This window comes from Spermophilus citellus (assembly GCF_964194105.1).
Source record: "Spermophilus citellus genome assembly, chromosome: 3".
NCBI lineage: Eukaryota > Metazoa > Chordata > Mammalia > Rodentia > Sciuridae > Spermophilus > Spermophilus citellus.
The window spans coordinates 177674080-177693377 of record NC_138184.1 but is presented as its reverse complement, the minus strand read 5'-3'; the positions used below and the strand labels follow the sequence as shown (position 1 = coordinate 177693377).

Sequence of the window (19298 nt, the reverse complement as noted above, 5' to 3'; positions counted from 1 at the left end):
TTCCTCACCCTGAAGCCCTAGGACGACACCAGTCTACTCCCAGGCTGCTGTGAGGAAAACATGGCCACATTTGGAGCACCGTTCTTGGTAAGCAGGAATACTTCTCTGAGGATGGAGGCTCTTGGTGGTTCAGAGCATCCCCAAGACCTCAGTGTCTGTGCTATTCGGAGCAAGGAACTACATGTAGTCTTGGAAGCAGACTCCTCCTGCCTACGGGACGCGAGTCCCCCCGGGGTGCCAACTGAATCCAACCCGACCTGCGCCAAGGAACCAGGAGTGGGCGAGGTCAGCACTCCCTCCCCAGATTCCGAGTAGGGACGCTGGCTACACCACGGGCCGCTCCCTCTAACCCCGGGAGTGAAGTGTGGTCGGGGCTGAGAGCCAGGGGAGCAGCGGCCCGCGGAAGTCCAGCTCACCCCGCCGATGGCTGCGGGGGTCCTTGTGGTCTGCAAGACTAGTGGGGACGCCCCAGCCCGCAGCCTGCTCCAGAGAGCCACCCCTCCCGGGAGCGTTCTAGCTGCTAGAAAAAGACGGTCCCAAAAGACTGATCCTTGCGCCACAGGAGCTTCTGGCGGGACTTCGAGGATTTCTCATTCCTGACAACTGCCCCCAAACTTTCAGGACACATCCGAGGGTGCCCGTGGTGTCAGGCGCAGCCGAGGGTCGCCCTCGAGGTCCGATAAAGCGCGCACCGAGGCCGCGAGCTCGCAGCCGCCGGGCCTTAGCTGCCCCGTGGGGCGGGGCGGGAACTGGCACTGGGGGTGCGCCAGGGCCTGCGGGGCAATTGCGCAAGTTGTGCTGGGGCAGCTATAAGAGAGGCGGGCAGGCATGGAGCCCCGCAGGAATCCCCGGTGCCAGCAGCTGCGAGGTAAGGCCCCCGACCTACTCCTTTCTCCTCCGCTGGTCTTTCTTGGCAGACCTCAGCACCACTCTGGACACCCGGGAAACTGAGGCAGGCAGGAGGCAGGACGGATGGCTTGGTTCTGGACTACATAGCTCTACACCAAGTTTTAGCCAGAATAAAGGTGGCTGGGAGCTGGGGAGGGCTGGATTCGGTGGTGAGTTGTACCGGTGCCCACAAGGCAGGAATCTGTCCTTGCATAGTTAGCAGAGCCAAGAAACCATGAGCAGATCCTCTGAGATCAGGGCGCCCTATCTCTATCTGAAAGTAACAAAGTTGCGGGTAAAGACGAGCTTTCAATTTCTGAACTCTGCAGGTAAGAATTTGGGCCTTAGGGCTGGCGGTGTAGTTCAGTGGTCCAGTGTTGCCTAGCATGCACCGCATGGGTTGGGGGAGAGAGAGAGAGAGAGAGGGCCTTATTTTCCAGGGAGCGTCCTGACTTCTGAATGGGAGGGGTTGCATGAGGCCTGGTTTAGGACTAGAACTAGGCAGAATAAAGGGGGATAGAAAAACTATCCAAAAGAACGCAAATTTTCAGAGAAATTGTGTCAGGTCTCACTGCATCTGTTTTCAAAGCCATGCAAATTCCTTCCTTCACGGTGGATACGTGAGGGGTACCTGGGGGACAACAGCAGGTCATGGAAAAGGCCTGTCACCTGCAAATTTTTCACTGTTAAACATTGCTAGCCAGAAAAGGTAAATACACACGATTGACAGGCAGGCTCCAGGGGAGGCCCACCAGGTCCACCCACAGCCTTCCTCCCCTTTAGGCTTGATTTAGACTTCACCATGGGTGTGGTTGCCTTTGCACTCCGGTTTCTGTGGCTTCTGTGCGTTGGAAAAGTGACTCTTTAAATACAGTTAGAGCCAATGAGACCAGTGGCCTGTTTGTCATGTGTGAATAGCTGCTTTGGAGAGGACAAGATGATTCATAGTTTGGGGGAAGATGGTCTTCAGGGCAGGGGGCAGAGGCAAGGACTTGGCTGTACCATTCCTGGAGAGTGAGCTCTCTGAGTACCCTTTGCAGGGTAGGATTGCCATCTGGCAGCACCAGTTGTGTTTGTTTTGTTGAGTTCTGAGGTGGCAGCAGTCAGCTGGGATTGGGATAGTATTCCCAACCTAATTCCCACCAGCAAGGTCTGTGGAACCAAACTTCAATGAGGGAGGTTTCTAATAACGTTGTTGTTCCCATTGGAACACCCTTAGAAACAAAAAAGCAATATTGATCATTAATCTCATGTAGGCAGGGAGAAAAGGCAAGAAAAAAAAGATGCTTTTCAGCTTTCTTTTTCAAACAACTGAAGACATTAGGCTGAGGGGAACATTTCCATGTTGGCCAAAGGAGCATCCTTCTCATATTTTGTACATTTTATACCCAAAATAACTCTTCTTGGTATCTGGGGAAAATATTTTCCTCCCCCTCTGTTCTAGGAAATAGCTCCAAGTGCCAAGGACAGAGCCAGGGAGGTTGCAATGAATTCCTGCCATCAGCCCCAGGCAGATGCCTTGCATGTCTGGGTGGTGTGACAAGTGAGGCACAGAGGTGGCCACCTAGGAGAACACTCCACACAGAGCCCAGGTCTTTGTCCAGCCCTAGCTTGGATGCCCCAGGGGAGCATGGGCGCCAGGAAGGGAGAAGAGGCTCCAGGGAGATGAAGTCCTTGTGGGGTGTATATCCCTGAGCAACATCTGTGTGATTTAAAGGAAAATCTCTGGCAGCCAATTGGTCAGCAGACCCCCTCCCCACAGGGAGAAGATACTAGCTGCCCCAGCTCCAGTCGTCAGAGAGCCTTAAAATTCTTCTCGGTTCATATGGTTGTCTCAGAGAAACAGAAAGAGAGGTTATTTCTACTTTAAAATGGCTCACCCAGTGTCCAGATCCACAGAATCCTTTGCTCATGTGACAACAGATGCGCCTTGCTCCTCAGCAAATTGATGTTCCCCTCTCTCCTGCTCAGTTTGTTAGCTCTCTGGAAATGAATCTATAATCAGTGCCCATGCTGACATTTCACCCACACCACAGAAGATTTAGTCCCCATCTGTGCACACATTGTGTTTGTGCTCTGGTGTACCACAGAGCTCCGCAGGGAAGCCACAGAGAAGACAGGAGGGCAGAACAGAGGTCTCTGGCAAGGGCAGAACACCCAGAGTGCAGGGGCGGGAGCCAGGTGGTGCACAAGTCTGTGGCCGGGAGTGCTGAGGTACCACAGTCCATGTGGAATAGAGCTGAGGAAGCTGAAAGACATCAGGACCTATGTGGATCTGCGAAACATGTAGGAGGTGCAGGAAGCAGACCAAGGTGTCTGAGAAAGGGAGACCTGGACACTGAAGCATCTGTCTTTATTTAGAAGGTGTTTCTGCTGGGCAAAAGTGAATTCTAATATGGGAGCAGGTGAGCTTTCATGGTTACCCAACCAAGATCAGGGAGCGGAAACATTTCATTTATTCATTCAACAAATATTTAACAAACACCTGCTCCATGCCGGGCCCTTGGTGGATGCTGGAACAAGTGCAAGCGTCACTAATTGATCATGGCACCCTCTTTCTATGACTCTGGCAGGAGCTTCAGATTCCCCTCTTATAGTGCTCCAGGGAGCCACCAAAAATTGATCAGAGTTGACACAGAAGTTGAATCCCATTTTCTATCTCTGATGGGATCAGATCTAAGGGTAGCTCCTGATGTACGGGAATAATATAACCCCTTCATCCATACCCTAGCTACTGGTTAAGTATGTTAGCATGATTCCTCAAATGAAGCCTTTGGTTGCAAGAAGAGAAAATTGCTCTTGCTAGCTCAGTGATTTTTCAAATTGCATATTGTGACCAATATTTGAAAAATAAACTGAAATGCTCAAGAGTTTGTCACCCAGAGTAAGGGAAAATTTTATTTTTTGACACTTATTTCATATATATTTATATGTCTCCTAAGTGAAAAATATATTCAGAAAAGTTGAAAGCTACTCAAATGTGTTAGCCCACTTTTATTACTACAACAAAATACCTGAGACTAGGTAACTTTGTGAAGAAAAGAGATTTATTTAGCTCAGTTTTGGAAACTCTAGGGCATGGCACTGGCATAGGCTCAGCACCAGTGAGGGCCCTCTTGGCTGTGTCACATCATGGTGGATGGCAATGGCAGAAGCATGTGCAAAAAGAAGAGATCACATCTCAAAACAGAAAGTCACAGAAAGACTGGGTTCCCACAATTTCTTCTAAGGGTGTGCACTTAATTGACCAAAGGACTTCCCAACAGATCCCATCTCTTAGAGGTTCTACACCACCTCCCAGTACTGTTACTTTGAGGACCAAGCTCCCGACATATGAACCTTAAAGGACAAACTACGTCCATACCATAGTATCACCCCCAAGTATAAGTGGAAAAGAGTGTCTTACACTGGAGCCTAAGGGCAGAGAGGGCCACCAAGCCTCATAAGGATCCAGAACCAAAAATGTCAGGAACCAAAAAGAAAAATCAGAAGGAATCCATACAATGACTCTAATTCACCTCTCAGTAGAGGTGTAGACTCGGCTCTTTCTCAGCTCCTCCATGTACCTGAGTCCAAATGTAACTCCCCTAGGACTTCTGAGCCCTCAACAGAGACAAAGTGAGCTCTCTGAAGCCCTCTAAATTTCTGGGAGAGAAACGGCTCAGCCTGATCATGGTTGGAGGAGAAGGATGAGGAAAGTGGGGAGAGAAGAGCTTCTTAGTCTCTTGCCTCCCATTGGTCAGGCAGTTGTAGCCACTGGGACTGCAGTGTAAATGCAAACATGGCACCTGGGATCGGATCATGTGCGTGCACGTGTGCGCATGTGTGTTTTCTCAGGTAATTCAGATCCCCAGCAGAACCCCACTACATGTGGAATCAAGCCCCAAAAGTCTAACTCTTCAACTTCACACATTCCACCCTTCTAGCAATTCTTCCAAACCCACCATGATTTTCCTGAAGTCTTCAATGTGGTCTGCTATGCCCCTGTTTTAGTCAGTTTTTTTTTTCCTGCTGTGACCAAGAGACCTGATATAAATAATTAGAGGAGGAAAAGTTTATTTTGGGGCTCACTGTTTCAAAGGTCTCAATCCATAGACAGCTGGTTTCATTGCTCTGGGCCTGGCGAAGGGCATAGCAGAGGAAAGCAGCTCAGGATGTGGCACCAGAAAGCAGAGAAAGAGAGACTCCCCTCACCTTGGACAAAATATACATCCCAAAGGCATGTCCTCAATGACCCACCTCCTCCAGCCGCACCTTACCCACCTACAGTTACCACCCGTTAATCCCTACCAGAGGATTAATGCACTGACCAGGTGAAGGCTCTCAAAACCCAATCCTTTCACATATAAGCTTTCTTGCTTTGTCTCACACATGAGCTTCTCGGGGACATCTCATGCCTAAACCATAACAACCTCTCCTCTTTCCTCTGAGAAGTCCTTGTCCTTCAGGTAACTCTGTTCACGTGTTGCCTTCTTTGCAAAGTTCTCCTCACTCCTCCCACCAGGAGTCACCTCTTCCCCTCTCTGCCTCATACTCTATGCTCCTTGCCTCATAACCTCCACCAGGTTGTTACCATGAGTCCTCCAAGCCTCTGTCTGTCTGTTCCACTAGACTCTGGGCAACTTGAAGGACCCAAATCCAATCTCTCTGTCCTTCTTTGTCCTTTCTCCATCCTCAACTCCCTTCCAAATTGGAGTTGTGAAGAAAGGATGGAAGGAAGGGTGGGAGGGAAGAATAAAAGAAGGACCCACAAGGAAATTTTGTACAGGGGAGGGCTTAGAGGAACCAAAGGTTTTTCCTCATAATTCACAGCAAATGCTGAATTAGTAGTTAGTATTTCTAATTATTTAGAACACATTTGTAACAAAGTAATTGTATGTATTTATGAGTGCAGTGACATTTCAACTCATACATGATGTACAATGATCAGGTCAGGGTAACTGACACATCTGTCACCTCAGACCCCTCTCTATCAATTCTTTGTGTGGACAGCATTCAATATGTTCAATATTGATTATTAGCTTCTTTAAAGTATTTAACTAATATGGTTATAGTTATCCTATTGAGCATATGAGCATAGAACATTAGAAGTCATTCCTCCTATCCATTTGTATATCTGGACCCATTAACCACCCTTTATCCCCCTCACCACACCCTTCCCAGGGTCTGGAAACCATTATTCCATTCTCTACTTCTTTGAAATTAACTTAGTATAATGTCCTCCAGTAGCTTCCATGTTGACACTATTCACTGAATTCCATTCTTTTTTTTTTTACTAAATAACATTCCACTATGTATATATATACCACATCTTTTTTCACATTTTTATGGTACATTATATTTTTATATATGATGGGATTTTCTGCTACATATTTGTTCATGCACAAAACATAGCAATATGATTTGACCAATATCACTCCCAGCACTTCCTCTTCACCACATTTTCTTTATCTATTCATCCATCAATAGCCACATAGATTGAATCCATGTATTGGCTGTTGTAAATAGTACTGCAATAAACATGGGAGTGCAGATGTCTTCTTTACACACTGATTTCATTCCCTTTGGATATACACTCAGTAGCAGGATGGCTAGGGCATAAGGTGATTCTATTTCTAGTTTTTAAAAAAAATTTTTTTAGTTATCAATGGATCTTTATTTATATATATGCGGTGCTGAGAATCAAACCCTATGCCTCACACATGCCAGGCAAGTGCTCCACCACTGAGCTACAACCCCAGACCTATTTCTAGTTTTTTGAGGAGCCTTCATGCTGTGTTACATAATAGCTGTACTAATTTACCTTTCCACCATTTTCTCTTCTCTGCATTCTCCCCAGAATTAGGTGGGGCTTTTTTTGTTTGTTTGTTTGTTTGTCTTTTTGGCAATAACCATTCTCACTGGGATGAGATGGTAGCTCCTTATGGTTTTCATTTGGTTTCCCTGGTGATAAGCTATGTAGAACACTTTTTCATATATTTGTTGGCCAAGCATTATCTGAATTTAATTCACACTAGCACGCAAAAGACTATCTGAGAGAAGGGTGCAAAAACTCTGATGCTGGAGAAGATTATGCTGGACCCTGGTTAATCTCTGGAACTTTAAACAGGAGAGATAGGCAGAAGAGTCTGGAGAACTCAAGGCTGGCAGCCTCCACCAGCAAATGTCTCTGACCCAGTGCTCCCTTTTCCCCTGCTGCTGTCATCAGAAGGTGGTGGGAAGACCTGACCTTGGCTCAGATGACCCTTCTGCCTGGAACCAGAGAAGCAGCCCAACTCTGCCACCCCTCCCCACCTTGACATGGAGGCCCCTATTGGGTCTGCCTCAGCCCCTGGGATGGAGGGAAGATAAGGGAGCACACCATCTGGAGGTCACCAACCTCTTATTTGCAGAGAGTGGGGTGGAGGGTGGCTGGAGCCCTGTAGAACTGCTCTGGGGGGATGGGAAAGGGAGGCACCCAAAGAGGAGTAGGCAACCCAGGACCCTGGGAAAGTCAGAAAGGGGAAACTGGTGGGCTGATGGTGTTTTCATGAGCACCTCCTGCTGGCCACTAGCCTGTTGACTGTGCTCATATTTCATCCTCTGGTGCTGTCCCTGGGGCTCTGTTTTCTTCTCCAGTGCACCATGGAGGGCAAGGTGGTAGAGATAATGGGAGTTGCAGGGCCTTAATGGAAGGAGAAGGAAGGTAGTCTGCAGGAAAGCTAGCTAGTGAGAAAGCTGGGTAAGACAGAGGAGTGGGTGGTGAGGGAGAGGCAGAGAGGAGGACCATATCTGGGAGCAGGCCCATCGCCCACCCTGGCCTATCCACTCCCTGCCCTCCTGGGAACCGCTCCCTCTTTTCTCCAGAATTCTCAAACCAGAAGAGCACAGGTCCTGCTTTAACTGTCCCCAGAAGTAAACAGTCAGGGCGCTATATTTCAACATTTCAGAAGTTCATCTTCCATCTCTTATAATATGACAGTTCCAGAATGTTCAAGCCTACTTTGGAAAATTCTAGAGGGCCCACAGTTGACCTTTCTCCCTGCCCACCGAATCCCTCAGCTCCCTCCCTCCACTCACTCCTGTGCAGCTCCTGTGGTTACACCCACAGCCGTTCTAAGCTTAGATTTTGGGTTCCAACGGGCTGCTGTGGAGGCTACCTGATGTCCCAGCAGTATCAGCAGATCAACATGTCCCAGATCTCCTCTTTCCCAAACTTCTCCATGTGTCCCTCCCACTTTCTATCTGGTACTATCTTTCTAGTCACTGGGGCTGAAACATTTGTTTCTCAGTTCTGGGGAGGAAAGAGCAACTTTCCTGCTTGGCTTTCACCACCTTCCCAATCCCAGACCACTCTGCTCCCTCCTCCCTGTCACCCTCTGGAGCCAGTTGGGGACACCCATTTCTTAGCCGCCCCCCTGCCTGGTGTTTTTCAGTCTCTGCCAGGACTGTCTCTCTTCTTCATCTTCACAAACCCAGTTCCACCTATTCTCAGGGCCCTTAGCAAATGCCACCTCTTCCACAAGACCTCCGCAATTCCTTCTGAAATAGCAATGATAATAGCTAACATATATTGGGTTTGGCTACATGCCAGGCACAGAGTTAGCACTTTATATGCATTATCTCATGTCAGCCACATAACAGCCACAGGGGGAATTATGATTGATGCCATCCCCTTTTTATAACTAAAGAGACTGAATCTCAGAGAGATGAGCTAACTTTCTGCAAAATCTGTATATTCTGACTCAAAAGTAGTTTTGAACTGTAGATTTATAAATTTCAGTTCTTCTTTGCATTGCAACTAATTATTCAAATTCTCAAACCAGAAGAGCACAGTTTTGTTTTTAAAATTGTTAATCAATAATATATGAAAGTAGTTGGCAAAGTCAAAAGTGTGATAACTACCTATGGTGTAATACACTACCTGGGCTTCCTGGGAAAACCCCCAGCCTCTGCTTGAACCTCCCCATCTTTGGATTCCTGCTTTCCTGTGGTCAATGTCATCCTCATCTCTATACGCCTACAATGGGAAATTAATACGAGTTAGCTGCCAACCATCCAACCATCAAATATATCTTGAGTAATTGTTGTGCCTCAGGCACTACGCTCATTGAAGCTGAATTCACCGTCTTGAATTTCCCCACCTCTCCTAAACCCTGCCCTTCCCAGTCACTCTCCCTTACCCCTAAGGTACTGAGATTCAGGTGAACCTAGGAACACTTGATGGCCACTCCTTCCTGATGATATCCACATTGGGGTACGCTAAGTTGGTTAGCCTGAAGTTTGGGTGTATGCAGCAGAGAGTCAACAGTGACTCACACATAGCAGAGGTCATGTCTCTCACACACACAAGTCCAGAGACTAGTTGTCCAAGGCCAGCGTGGAATTCCAGTTCCACGAAGTCCTCAGGAACCAAGGCTCCTGCAGCTCCTTGCTCTGCCATTCATACAGGAGACCTTTGTCCTTATGATCCAAGATGGTGCTAGAATGCTGGCTCCCTCATCTACATGAGGGATCAGAACAAAGGAAGGAGAGGGCTTGAGATGTGGCTCAATGGTGAAGTGCTTGCCTCACATAGATGAGGCCCTGGGTTCAATCCCCAGTGCGCACACCCCCCAAATGGAAAGGATTAAAAAGGAAGAGGCAAAGAATGGGGTCCTGAGCACTGTCACGTGACACTTCTACTTATATTTTATTGGCCAGAATTTAGCTTCATAGCCATGGCTACTGGGGGAAGCCAGGAAGTATAGGATTTATTCTTATGTTTACACTCCGACTAAGACTTTGTAGATTCTACAACTGGCAAAGAAGGAAAACTAGACACTGGGGACAACCGGCAGCCTCCACTGCAAGGTTATATGTGCTGTGTGTTGTGCACAACACAACGAGTGCTTGCCACCACTCTGATCTCAATGACCTGTTATCACTTGCTCTGCAGCCCCCTGGCTGTTCCCGAGCCTGTTCCCCCATCTTAGGCAGACTCCTCAGCAACAGCTCCTCCTCTCCATTCAAGGAAAACTGCAATTTATTCTCAGCATTCACTGAAGCATATTACCAGTGGTGATAAGGGAGGCTTATAACCTGTTTTCCATTCAGGTATGAGAGGGTGGCCATCATGTGAGAATGGCTGTGATGTGACCAGGGTTAATCTGTTAATAAATTTACTCAGGAAGGAGGTATCATCAACACAGGAATCTTAGAAAAGAATGCACCTCAATCTTGTGCTACAGGGGGGAAACCCTGAAATAGCAGGTCCCCTGTTGAGATGGACCACATGCTTGATTCAGAGTTGGCTACAGGTGCTATTGCCCCAGTAGTTCAAGCCCTGTCTTGGAATTACAATCATTTTGGGGCAGCTGGCATTTCCTGCCCCATCCCAAGTCAGATACACACCATGTGCAGGGGCATCACTGGCTCATCTCTTTTACCCTTTTGAGCCAGGTGGTGAAGTTAACTCCATTTTCTGTCAGAAACAGATGCTTTGGGAAGTTACATTTCTCACCTGGAGACACACAACGAATAGTGGAGGAGTGGGCTGTTGAAACCTGGAGGCCTGACTCCTCTAAAGCCTCCTCCTTTTGCGAGAGTGTTAAGGATTAGCACTATCACAGTCCCCCACTTACCTGTGAGGGATATGTTCCAAGACTCCCATTAGTTACCTGAATCTGCAGACATTACTAAGTTTTTCTCTATATGCCCTGCAGCACTGCCACACAGTACCAGAGTTTATTTGTCCTTCCATATTTTTTTTTTTTGCCTCCTTGGCATACTACTTTTACAATTTGGGTTGTTATTAATTAAATTATGGTTAAACATTTGTGATACTATGGCAGTTGATCTGATAATTGAGACCACTACTAAATGACTAATGGGTGGGTAGCATATACCGTGTGAGTACACTGAACAAAGGGATGATTCACATCCCAGGTGGGTTGGAGGAAGTAATGCAAAATTTCACCACACCACTCAGAATGGCACAATTAAAAGCTTATGAATTGCTCATTTCTGGAATTTGCCATTTAATATTTTTGGATCATGGTTCATTGTGGGTAACTTAAATCTTGGAAAGCAAAATCATGGGTAAAGGGCATGTATATAACTCTGTTCCATAAACATTGTGGCTCTGCCACTAACCAATGTGACTTTGGGCAGGTTGTCTTGTCTTCCTGAACCTCATTTTTTTCTCTTCTGTAAAATTCAGATTTGGAAAAAAATACACATATTTGAGCATTATAGATAATATATAAAGACTGTTTTTATTATATTGCTAGAAAATGAATTATACTAATATTGCCACCTATGGACAGAAAATGCATTACTTGTTTTCATCAAGACCCCAATGAGAAAGAATGCACAGAGCAGAGATTAATGTTTCCAGAATCTTTATCCTAATTTTTACTTACATTTTATTAGTATTTCAGGCTCATACACACATACTTAGCATGGATCATTGGCTATAGACTTGCATGCATTTAACTTGATTACGTTTTGCCTCATGTATCCCATTAAAACTCTGCTGCTTGATCAAGGACTCGCATATTATTAATTTTCGAATTAACAGTTCCATGGCTTTGAAAGTTTCAAGCATTCTGGGTAAAGGAGTCATATTCTATCCTGCCCCTGTCTTTACTCAGCTGAGCTCCTGGACACCTGTGGCCACCACGTTATATTCTTATGCCTTCTCAGTCTTTAATACTCAGCCCAAGGCAACACCCCTTCCAGGGAAGACCCTTTGGGCTCCTGACATTTTTTTTTTTGCTCCCCTTTCAAAGCTCTGTACTCCTGTACTGGAATGGCCTGTAGACTTTTTGTCTCTTCTGTTAAACTATGAAACACTGCAGGGCAGAGGGCATCGGTGGTTCACCTGATTCCTTGGTGCTTCGCCCTGCATCTGACTTGTTAGTACATGGCAAAGCAGTGCTGGGTAGATTCCCAGGCTCCCAGTAGGAGAGAAAGGAAGTAATAAAGCTTGCAATAAAGGCCATCACAGATGACAGCAGGCTGCTGTGAGAGTAATGGGGAGGACAAGGCAGTAACATCATCTCTAATAATAGGGTAGTGAAAAAGTACGCCTCACAACCGCTTCCAGCTCTTTCACATGCATTATCTAATTTGATCCTCATAAAAACCTGGAAATAGGTATTTTATAGGGATGAAGGTGGAGTTTTGAGTGGTTAGGCCATGTGCCTAAAGTTATACAGTGAGTAAAGGACTGGATTCAAACCAGAACTTAACAGTCTGTTCTCGTCCCTTAAAGCTCCACATCTATTGGATCACAGCCGGGCTCTCTGCTTGTGGTCTTCAGGACACGTCATTGTGGTTTTATTGACTAGGCAATAATTGTCTTCCCAAGGGGATGCATGTCATTAATAAAGGTCTAGGTAATGAATTGTCTTTGACTTTGACGGTAGCCAGGGCAGAAAGTAAATCTCATTTTCACCCACATCTGGCAATGTGGTTGGGAGCAGGGCAGGTGAGTGTGTTCTGAGACACCAGCTCTAGCAATGTGTGGTTCTCTGTTTGCAGGCCCAAGAAGCACATCCTGGGGAGAAAAATGCGCTGTGGACGCCTGTGCCAGTTCCTGTGGCTTTGGCCCTATCTGTCTTATGTTCAAGCTGTGCCCATCCGAAAAGTCCAGGATGACACCAAAACCCTCATCAAGACTATTGTCACCAGGATCAATGACATTTCACACACGGTAGGGAAGGGTAGGGGGGACAAAGAAGAACTGTGGCCAGCCCAGAGCTGGCTCCTACTGGGACTGGAACCAGATAGTTCAAGAAACATTTGTTGAGCATCTTCTAAATGCCAGATACCTACTAGAAGTTAGGAAGATTTGAAAGCTCAGGATGCCCATTCTTTCTGGTTGTTTCTCTTGGCCCCTCTGCCTGCTGGGATTTAGGGATGAGTGGTTCTAATTCTAAACCACTTTAAGAGCACTTAACTTTGCCCTGTGGTTTCATTAAAAAATTATAGGATTCTCTGGTACTAAGAGGTCACCTGTGTTTATTTTCACTGTAACATGGGGGAATCCCAGACCTCAGACCTTGGCAGTGATAGCCTTAATTCCTCCCTCCCTCTCCCTCTCCTCTCTGCATCTGTTTCTGCCTCCCTCCCTCTCCTTCATTCTTGACTCCCTTTCTTTGAATCCTAGTGCCCAGGACCAGAGGAACTCATAAATGTCCTTGTATCTTGTTGACAGGGACCAGACACTAGCAGCATCCCTGTGGGGCCTTGCCCCATCTCCAGATGTGCTTATCACTAGGGTTCTTAGAGTTTCAGTTGCAGCCTCTCCCCATCTGCTTTCAAGGCCACATGAGGCAGGATTTTGGTTGTTCACATTCAGCCCTCTGTGTAATTGTCAACAGCTGTCACTGTCCACCCTGGTCTTTTCTCTGGGGTCCAACAGACTAGGCCTTCAGCTATTTCCCAGATGAGTCTATATTGGAATAGGAAGACTAAGTGTGAATCTTCACACATCTGTTCTCCATCTGTGAGACCCTAAGTGAGTTCCTTGGTGTCTTTCATCATCTGTACAATGGGAACCTCATGCAGTCACCTCCAGGTTGTTGTAAGACTCAAACTAGTTAAGGCAAGTGCAAGCACCCCTGTCTGGAGCCATTTGGAGGTTTCCATATCTTTTGGCCATGGTGGGTGTTTAACAGTGGCCTTGGTAGTCAGGGAGAAGTGGCTTCTGGCAGTCAGGCCAGAAGCAGAGATAGCTCAGAATTAGACAGAGTCTTGGTCATTTCCTAGAGAAAATTACTTAAGTCTCCTTCTTTCAAAATAGTCAATTAGCAAGGTTGCACATGAGAGGTGAAGAGTGTCCCAACTTGGGTGGTGTCGAGAGCAAGTTGTGGGTCATCAGGATGGGGAGAGACCCTCCTCGAAGCTAGAGTCATTGACACAAAGGAGAAGAATGGGTTGTAACCTTGACCCCTAAGAAGGGGGAACCTGAATGAGAGGGAGGAATCTGCTGGGGTGAAAGAGAATGAGGGCAGCAGGGAAAGGAGTACTTATAGAGGACCTACGATGTCTAGGAAGAAACCCAACTAAATAAAAAATAGGAAGGCATGGCTGGTCTTCACAGAACCTATTTGGAGAAAGGAATGACCTGAGAAGATAAGTCAGAAGTAGAAGGTTGGGTGATTGGATATGGGCAGGAGTCCAGGAAACCGTCTTAGAGACTCACTGTCACCTGGGCCCAGGAAATAAATGCCTGGACCAGGAAGGTGAGGAAGGGGGAAAGGAGGCAACCCAGAGAATGAGCCTCCACTTTCCTGGGGCAGTGGAGGGTGGTGCAGAATGGTTGCTCCGCCCTCTTACTGAGCACTTGCCCTCCCTCTTCCTCCTACACAGCAGTCGGTGTCCTCCAAGCAGAGGGTCACTGGTTTGGACTTCATTCCTGGGCTTCACCCGGTCCTGAGTTTGTCCAAAATGGACCAGACATTGGCAGTCTACCAACAGATCCTCACCAGTCTGCCTTCCCAAAATGTGATGCAAATATCTAATGACCTGGAGAACCTCCGGGACCTTCTCCGCCTGCTGGCTTCCTCCAAGAGCTGCCCTCTGCCCCAGACCAGTGGTCTGGAGACTCTAGAGAGCCTGGATGGTGTCCTGGAAGCCTCTCTCTATTCCACAGAGGTAGTGGCTCTGAGCAGGCTGCAAGGGTCTCTACAGGGGATGCTGAGGCAGCTGGACTTCAGCCCCAGATGCTGAAGCCTTGAGCGCTGCTCTTCCCCCAAGGAGCATGGAGAAGGAAGAAACCTTGGCTTCCAGGTGACTGGAGGAGAAGAGAACTTTGTATGGACGTCCTTTATCCAGGACTCTGTCCATGTCTCTCCCTCCTCTAATCCACCCTTCCAAAGGCGAAGACTCCACGTTGCTTGAAACCAAAGATATATATACACATGATTCCTCGCTCGCTGAAAGGGGGTCCATCCAGCAGAGTGGATTGTTGCTGTGATTCTCGCCAAATTCTTCAGCCATCGACCAGAGTCATCCTGTCCTCTCCCCATTCCATCTCCCTCTCTGCTTGCTTCAGGGCAACCCAGGGTGATTTTAGGAGTGGGGTGGGCAGAGCCTCTGGATCTTTTCAGAACAAGTTTCTATTTGAGAATTCTAGGGAGCACCATGAAGGCTACGTCCACACACAGCTAGAAACTCCCAAGCAACACACGTTGGAAGAACTTATTTATTGATTATGTATTTTACTCTGAATGGATGTAAAGCAAAGCACCAGCTTTTCCATGCTTTGGGGTCAGCAAGGGCTGCAGATGCCCCTGGGATGTTGTTTCCAATCCCATCCATGAGTCTGGCTGAGGCAAACCCACTTTGAATGACTAGAAGGTTGGGATTGTCTAAGCAAGAGTCAGCCGGGTGGTTCTCAAGTTAGTTCTGTAGTGACTGCTTTTGTTTCTATTGTGAATAACTTTACAGTATAGTGTTTGCAATGACATAGCCCTAAGGGCTGGGTTATTTTAAAAAGAAGATGAATTTCATCAAGTGTAATGTGAATCGTATGTACCCCAGGGTGGGGGATGTGTTAGAAACAGGGTAGGATCCAGATGTATTTTCTGAATAACATTTGTGTGGTAGGCTTTTGGGAAAGGGTAAAGTCATCTTGTTTTCTACAACCACCTAGGGTGGTTTCAATGCAAAGAACAAATGAGATGACTTCTGAAGGGGGACTGTGAGGTTTTCTAGGCACCCATGGAGGGAGGGTGCTGAAGGAGAAGGCCATTTGTTGGGGTAATGATGAGCTCAGGGAGTGAGGGTCCCACACTTATGACAGTGTGTCACTGGTGTGACCCTCTAAGTATTCCAGGGTTGATCCCACACTGGATTTATAACATGGCAGTGTCCTTATTGTGAGTTGCATGTCAAATTGTGGTTCTCATCTGATTGGTTCAGCCAAAGCAAGGCCATGTTTTCCACCCATTCTGTGGGGATTTTTAGTCCAGTGGGAAAGTAAAATCCTTTAGCAGATGGTCCTAAGCCCTGGGACTTCTGGGTTAGTGCCAGGGCCCCTGGCCAGACTGTAGGACTGCCCTTCAGCTGGAGGTCATGTTCAGGCAGATGAACAAGGAGGCTTGGGTTTTTCCACCACCCTGCCACAGTGTCACCGTCACATTGTTAGTAGTGATTCTGCCCAAGGAAACTTGAATCAAAGCAATACACTTTAGACTGAGTGCCTGCTTGGTGCTCAGCCCTGACTGGTGCTGTGGGCTAGAGAGCTCACCAAATAAACGTAAAAATCAGGGACTTGCATCCCCATGCTAAAACCCCCCACTCACCATGTGCCAAGGTGGATGCCTCACCAAGGTGGCACCCAACAGCTGAAAGCACAGTGCTGCCTTCAGCAGGTGGAAGTGGCATGAGCTGAGGGTGACAGTGCTCAGGAAACCCTGTTCGCACTCTGTAGCATTTATATACTTTTTAGAACGCGTTAGCCTCTATTGCTGCATAGTACATTCTGTTAATGCAGGATAACTAAAACTGCAAAAATAAGAAAATACAGGTTGAGTATCCCTTATCCAAAATGCTTGGTGCCAGAAGTGTTTGGATTTTGGATTTTTTTTTCTCATAATTGGAATATCCGCATATACATAATGAGTTATCTTGGGTATGGGACCCAAATGCACACAGATAATTCATTTCTATTTCATAAATACCTTATACACAGTTTGAAGGTAATTTATCCCATATTTTTAATAATCATCTGCATGAAATGAAGTTTCATGCTGTGGAATTTTCCACTCATGGCAACATGTCATCATTCAAGACATTTTGGAGTTTGGAGCATTTCAGCTCTTGGATTTTCAGATAAGGGATGCTTACCCTGTACCCAAGACTATCACAGCCAACATGCAGAAGACCAGGCCTAGAGCCCAGCCTCTGATCCCTAGTGTACCTCAATCCAGGTACGCTCTGTGGAGATGAACTGGAGCAAAGGGAGACCACTAGTTCTCCCAGGAAGAGAGGGACTTGGGAGTGGATTTTGAAGGAGATGAGGAATGTGAATTGCCTGTCAGAGGAAGCTGTTTGTTGGAAGTTTGGTGGGAGGAGATGCAGAGGTGAAAGTGTGAGCTTCGAGTGAAAGCAAAAGGCAGAGAAAGAAGAGATGGGAGGGAAAAGGACACGTTGAATAGGCCCTGAGGAGCACAGGAGTTGGGTATTAGAGCCGAGTTTCAGGTTCTGGAGCAGATGCAGTGTGGTGGCCAGGGTCAGTCCTGCTCTGAGGATGGTGGCAGGTCACCTCACCCACCTCATCAGGATTTTTCTTGAGGCTTGTTCACAAACCTGGCACAGTGGCTTCCAGAACGCGAAACTTCCCAAATGCAAATGGTTGTCTTTTTTTCTTTTTAACAATAAAATTTTTGTTTTGTTTAAAATGTTTTTTTCAAATAAATTAACTTTGCCCCCTGGCCTTTGTTTTCTGTTGCCTGTAGTGGAGGGGCTTCGGGAGAGCTGTTTGTGTGTGACAGGGCAAGGCCTGGCTGGCGTCCAGCCATCGCTGGGGTCAGCTCCACCCGGGCTTGGCCACAGTCAGCCGCCAGTTATTCAGGCGAAAGGATTACCCTGAAGCCCAGAGCTGGCAAATGAGCACATTCTGCACCAGAAGCAGTGCAGTTCTCCAAACCAGCCCTGGGAAACAGTTAATTGTTTAAAAAAAAAAAAAAAACAGAACAACAAAAATCTGAGCAAACAATTTTTTAAAAAATGCAGACAAACGACAGAGACAGCCAGGAGTAGAAAACGTGAACATGGGCACATGGCGGGCACAGAGCAGTCATCCCTGCTGCTAATGCAGGACCTGATAGGTTCCATCCAATTCCTGGGGGGCTTTGGGGGGCTGGCCTGTCAAAGGCAGTCATCATGGGCAATTTAAAGACCACTCCTGGGGCCAAAAACTGTTGCTGGTGTCTCTGGAGGCTGGAAATCCAAATCAGGGTTCCAGCACAGTTGGGTTCTGGTGAGGGCCTTCTGCTGAACAGCAGGCTGAATCCCCACACAGATGAAAGAGAGTAAGAGGGCTTCTGGGGGTGGGGGCTTCCCTATTATAAAGGTCTAATCCCACTGATAGGGCTCCACTCCCAGAGACCCCAACCTCCTAATGCCAAAACTTTGGGGGTTAGAATCTCAACATATGAGTTTTAGGAGGACACAGACATTCAGTCAATTGTACCTATACTATACCTTGAAGGGAGAAGGAAGAGAGCCCCAAGCTCCTGAGAGAGGAGATAACACAGAAAGAGATTGTCACATAAGGTTACTTGGCAGTTCAAAGAAGTGGCTGCACTTCACTCTTCCTTGGGAAGTCCCTCCCTCCTGTGTGATGTCAAAGTTGGCCCCCAGCATCTCCAGGTTTTGGGGATCCTCAGTGCCCAGGATCATGAGAGAAGAGCCTCTCTTTCTCAGTCAGTAGTGCCAGTGAACATTGTGAGGAGGGTTTTTTTCCAGCCAGACCTGCATTATCCCCACCCGTGTTGTCCAGGACAGGGCAATCCTGTGGGACTCTCACTGGCTGAGAATGGGCAAGCAAGGGTCTCTCCATGAGATACCCAGAAAAACTGATAATAAAACAAAATTTCAAAAAACAAATGAAACCCATCATAACATCTCATGCTCCCTATAGTCCCATGACATGACTTTGCTTGGGAAGACCTTGAGACCCACCTCCCATTCCTGGGAGTCCCTGTTGCTGCTGTCCTAGGTTAGTCCCCTCTGGGCCCTAGGCTAGCCCAGGGGGCACTGGGACTCACACCCTGGTAGACTGGTTCAATAGCCAGGTCCTAAGCCATTGCCACAAGTAAGTTTCTGGATCTGTGTTCTTGTCCTGGAAGGGAAGGCCACTGGAGAATGGGCTTTTATGGTTCTTCTATCCTGTGAAGAGATTAGAGATGTCCCAGAGGTGGCATCTCAGGGAGAAAGGCATCTGGATGCCAAAATATCAAAGAGTGCAGTGGCACTATCTAAGGGTGAGGAGCTGAGCTAAGTCTTCATCATCTCAAGGGACCTAGAAATGTGCAGATGTCATGATCTTCTCGCCTTCTGCCTATCTGAGGTAGGTTCAGGGATTGGGGACCATGTGTCTGCCCTTGGAAAAACACTTGGGAAAGCCAAACCAGCTTTTTCTAAGCAGTCACAAGCCTGAGTGGTCCCACTGAGAATGAGAAGCCACCCACAGTAAGGGGCCCCCAGAACAGAGGCCTGGGAGTATTGTCCTAGCTTCTGTGGCAGGGACAGTTCAGGCTCAAAATGGAGGGCCTGTCCTTCCAATTCTCCTTCCAGATCCTTTTCCAACCTTGGGCATTCTCTCTGTTTCCCCCTCGGGCAGCAGGTCACATCTGCCAAATAGCTGACAGAGTCTGAAGGCAGCACCTAGCCATGTTTAAACTTCAAAGGAATAACTTTGCTTTTTCTGAGGC

At 47.2% G+C, this 19298-nt stretch overlaps 1 protein-coding gene across 1 annotated transcript; it reads left to right on the top strand.

The window, feature by feature from the left end:
- Window positions 1-344: 344 nt before the first annotated feature.
- LEP (leptin) lies at window positions 345-17294 on the top strand. The gene is made up of 3 exons (XM_081286886.1): window positions 345-868; window positions 12394-12565; window positions 14227-17294. The coding sequence occupies exons 2-3, from the start codon at window positions 12422-12424 to the stop codon at window positions 14584-14586; spliced, it is 504 nt and encodes a 167-aa protein (XP_081143012.1). The 5' UTR covers window positions 345-868; window positions 12394-12421; the 3' UTR covers window positions 14587-17294.
- Window positions 17295-19298: the final 2004 nt, after the last annotated feature.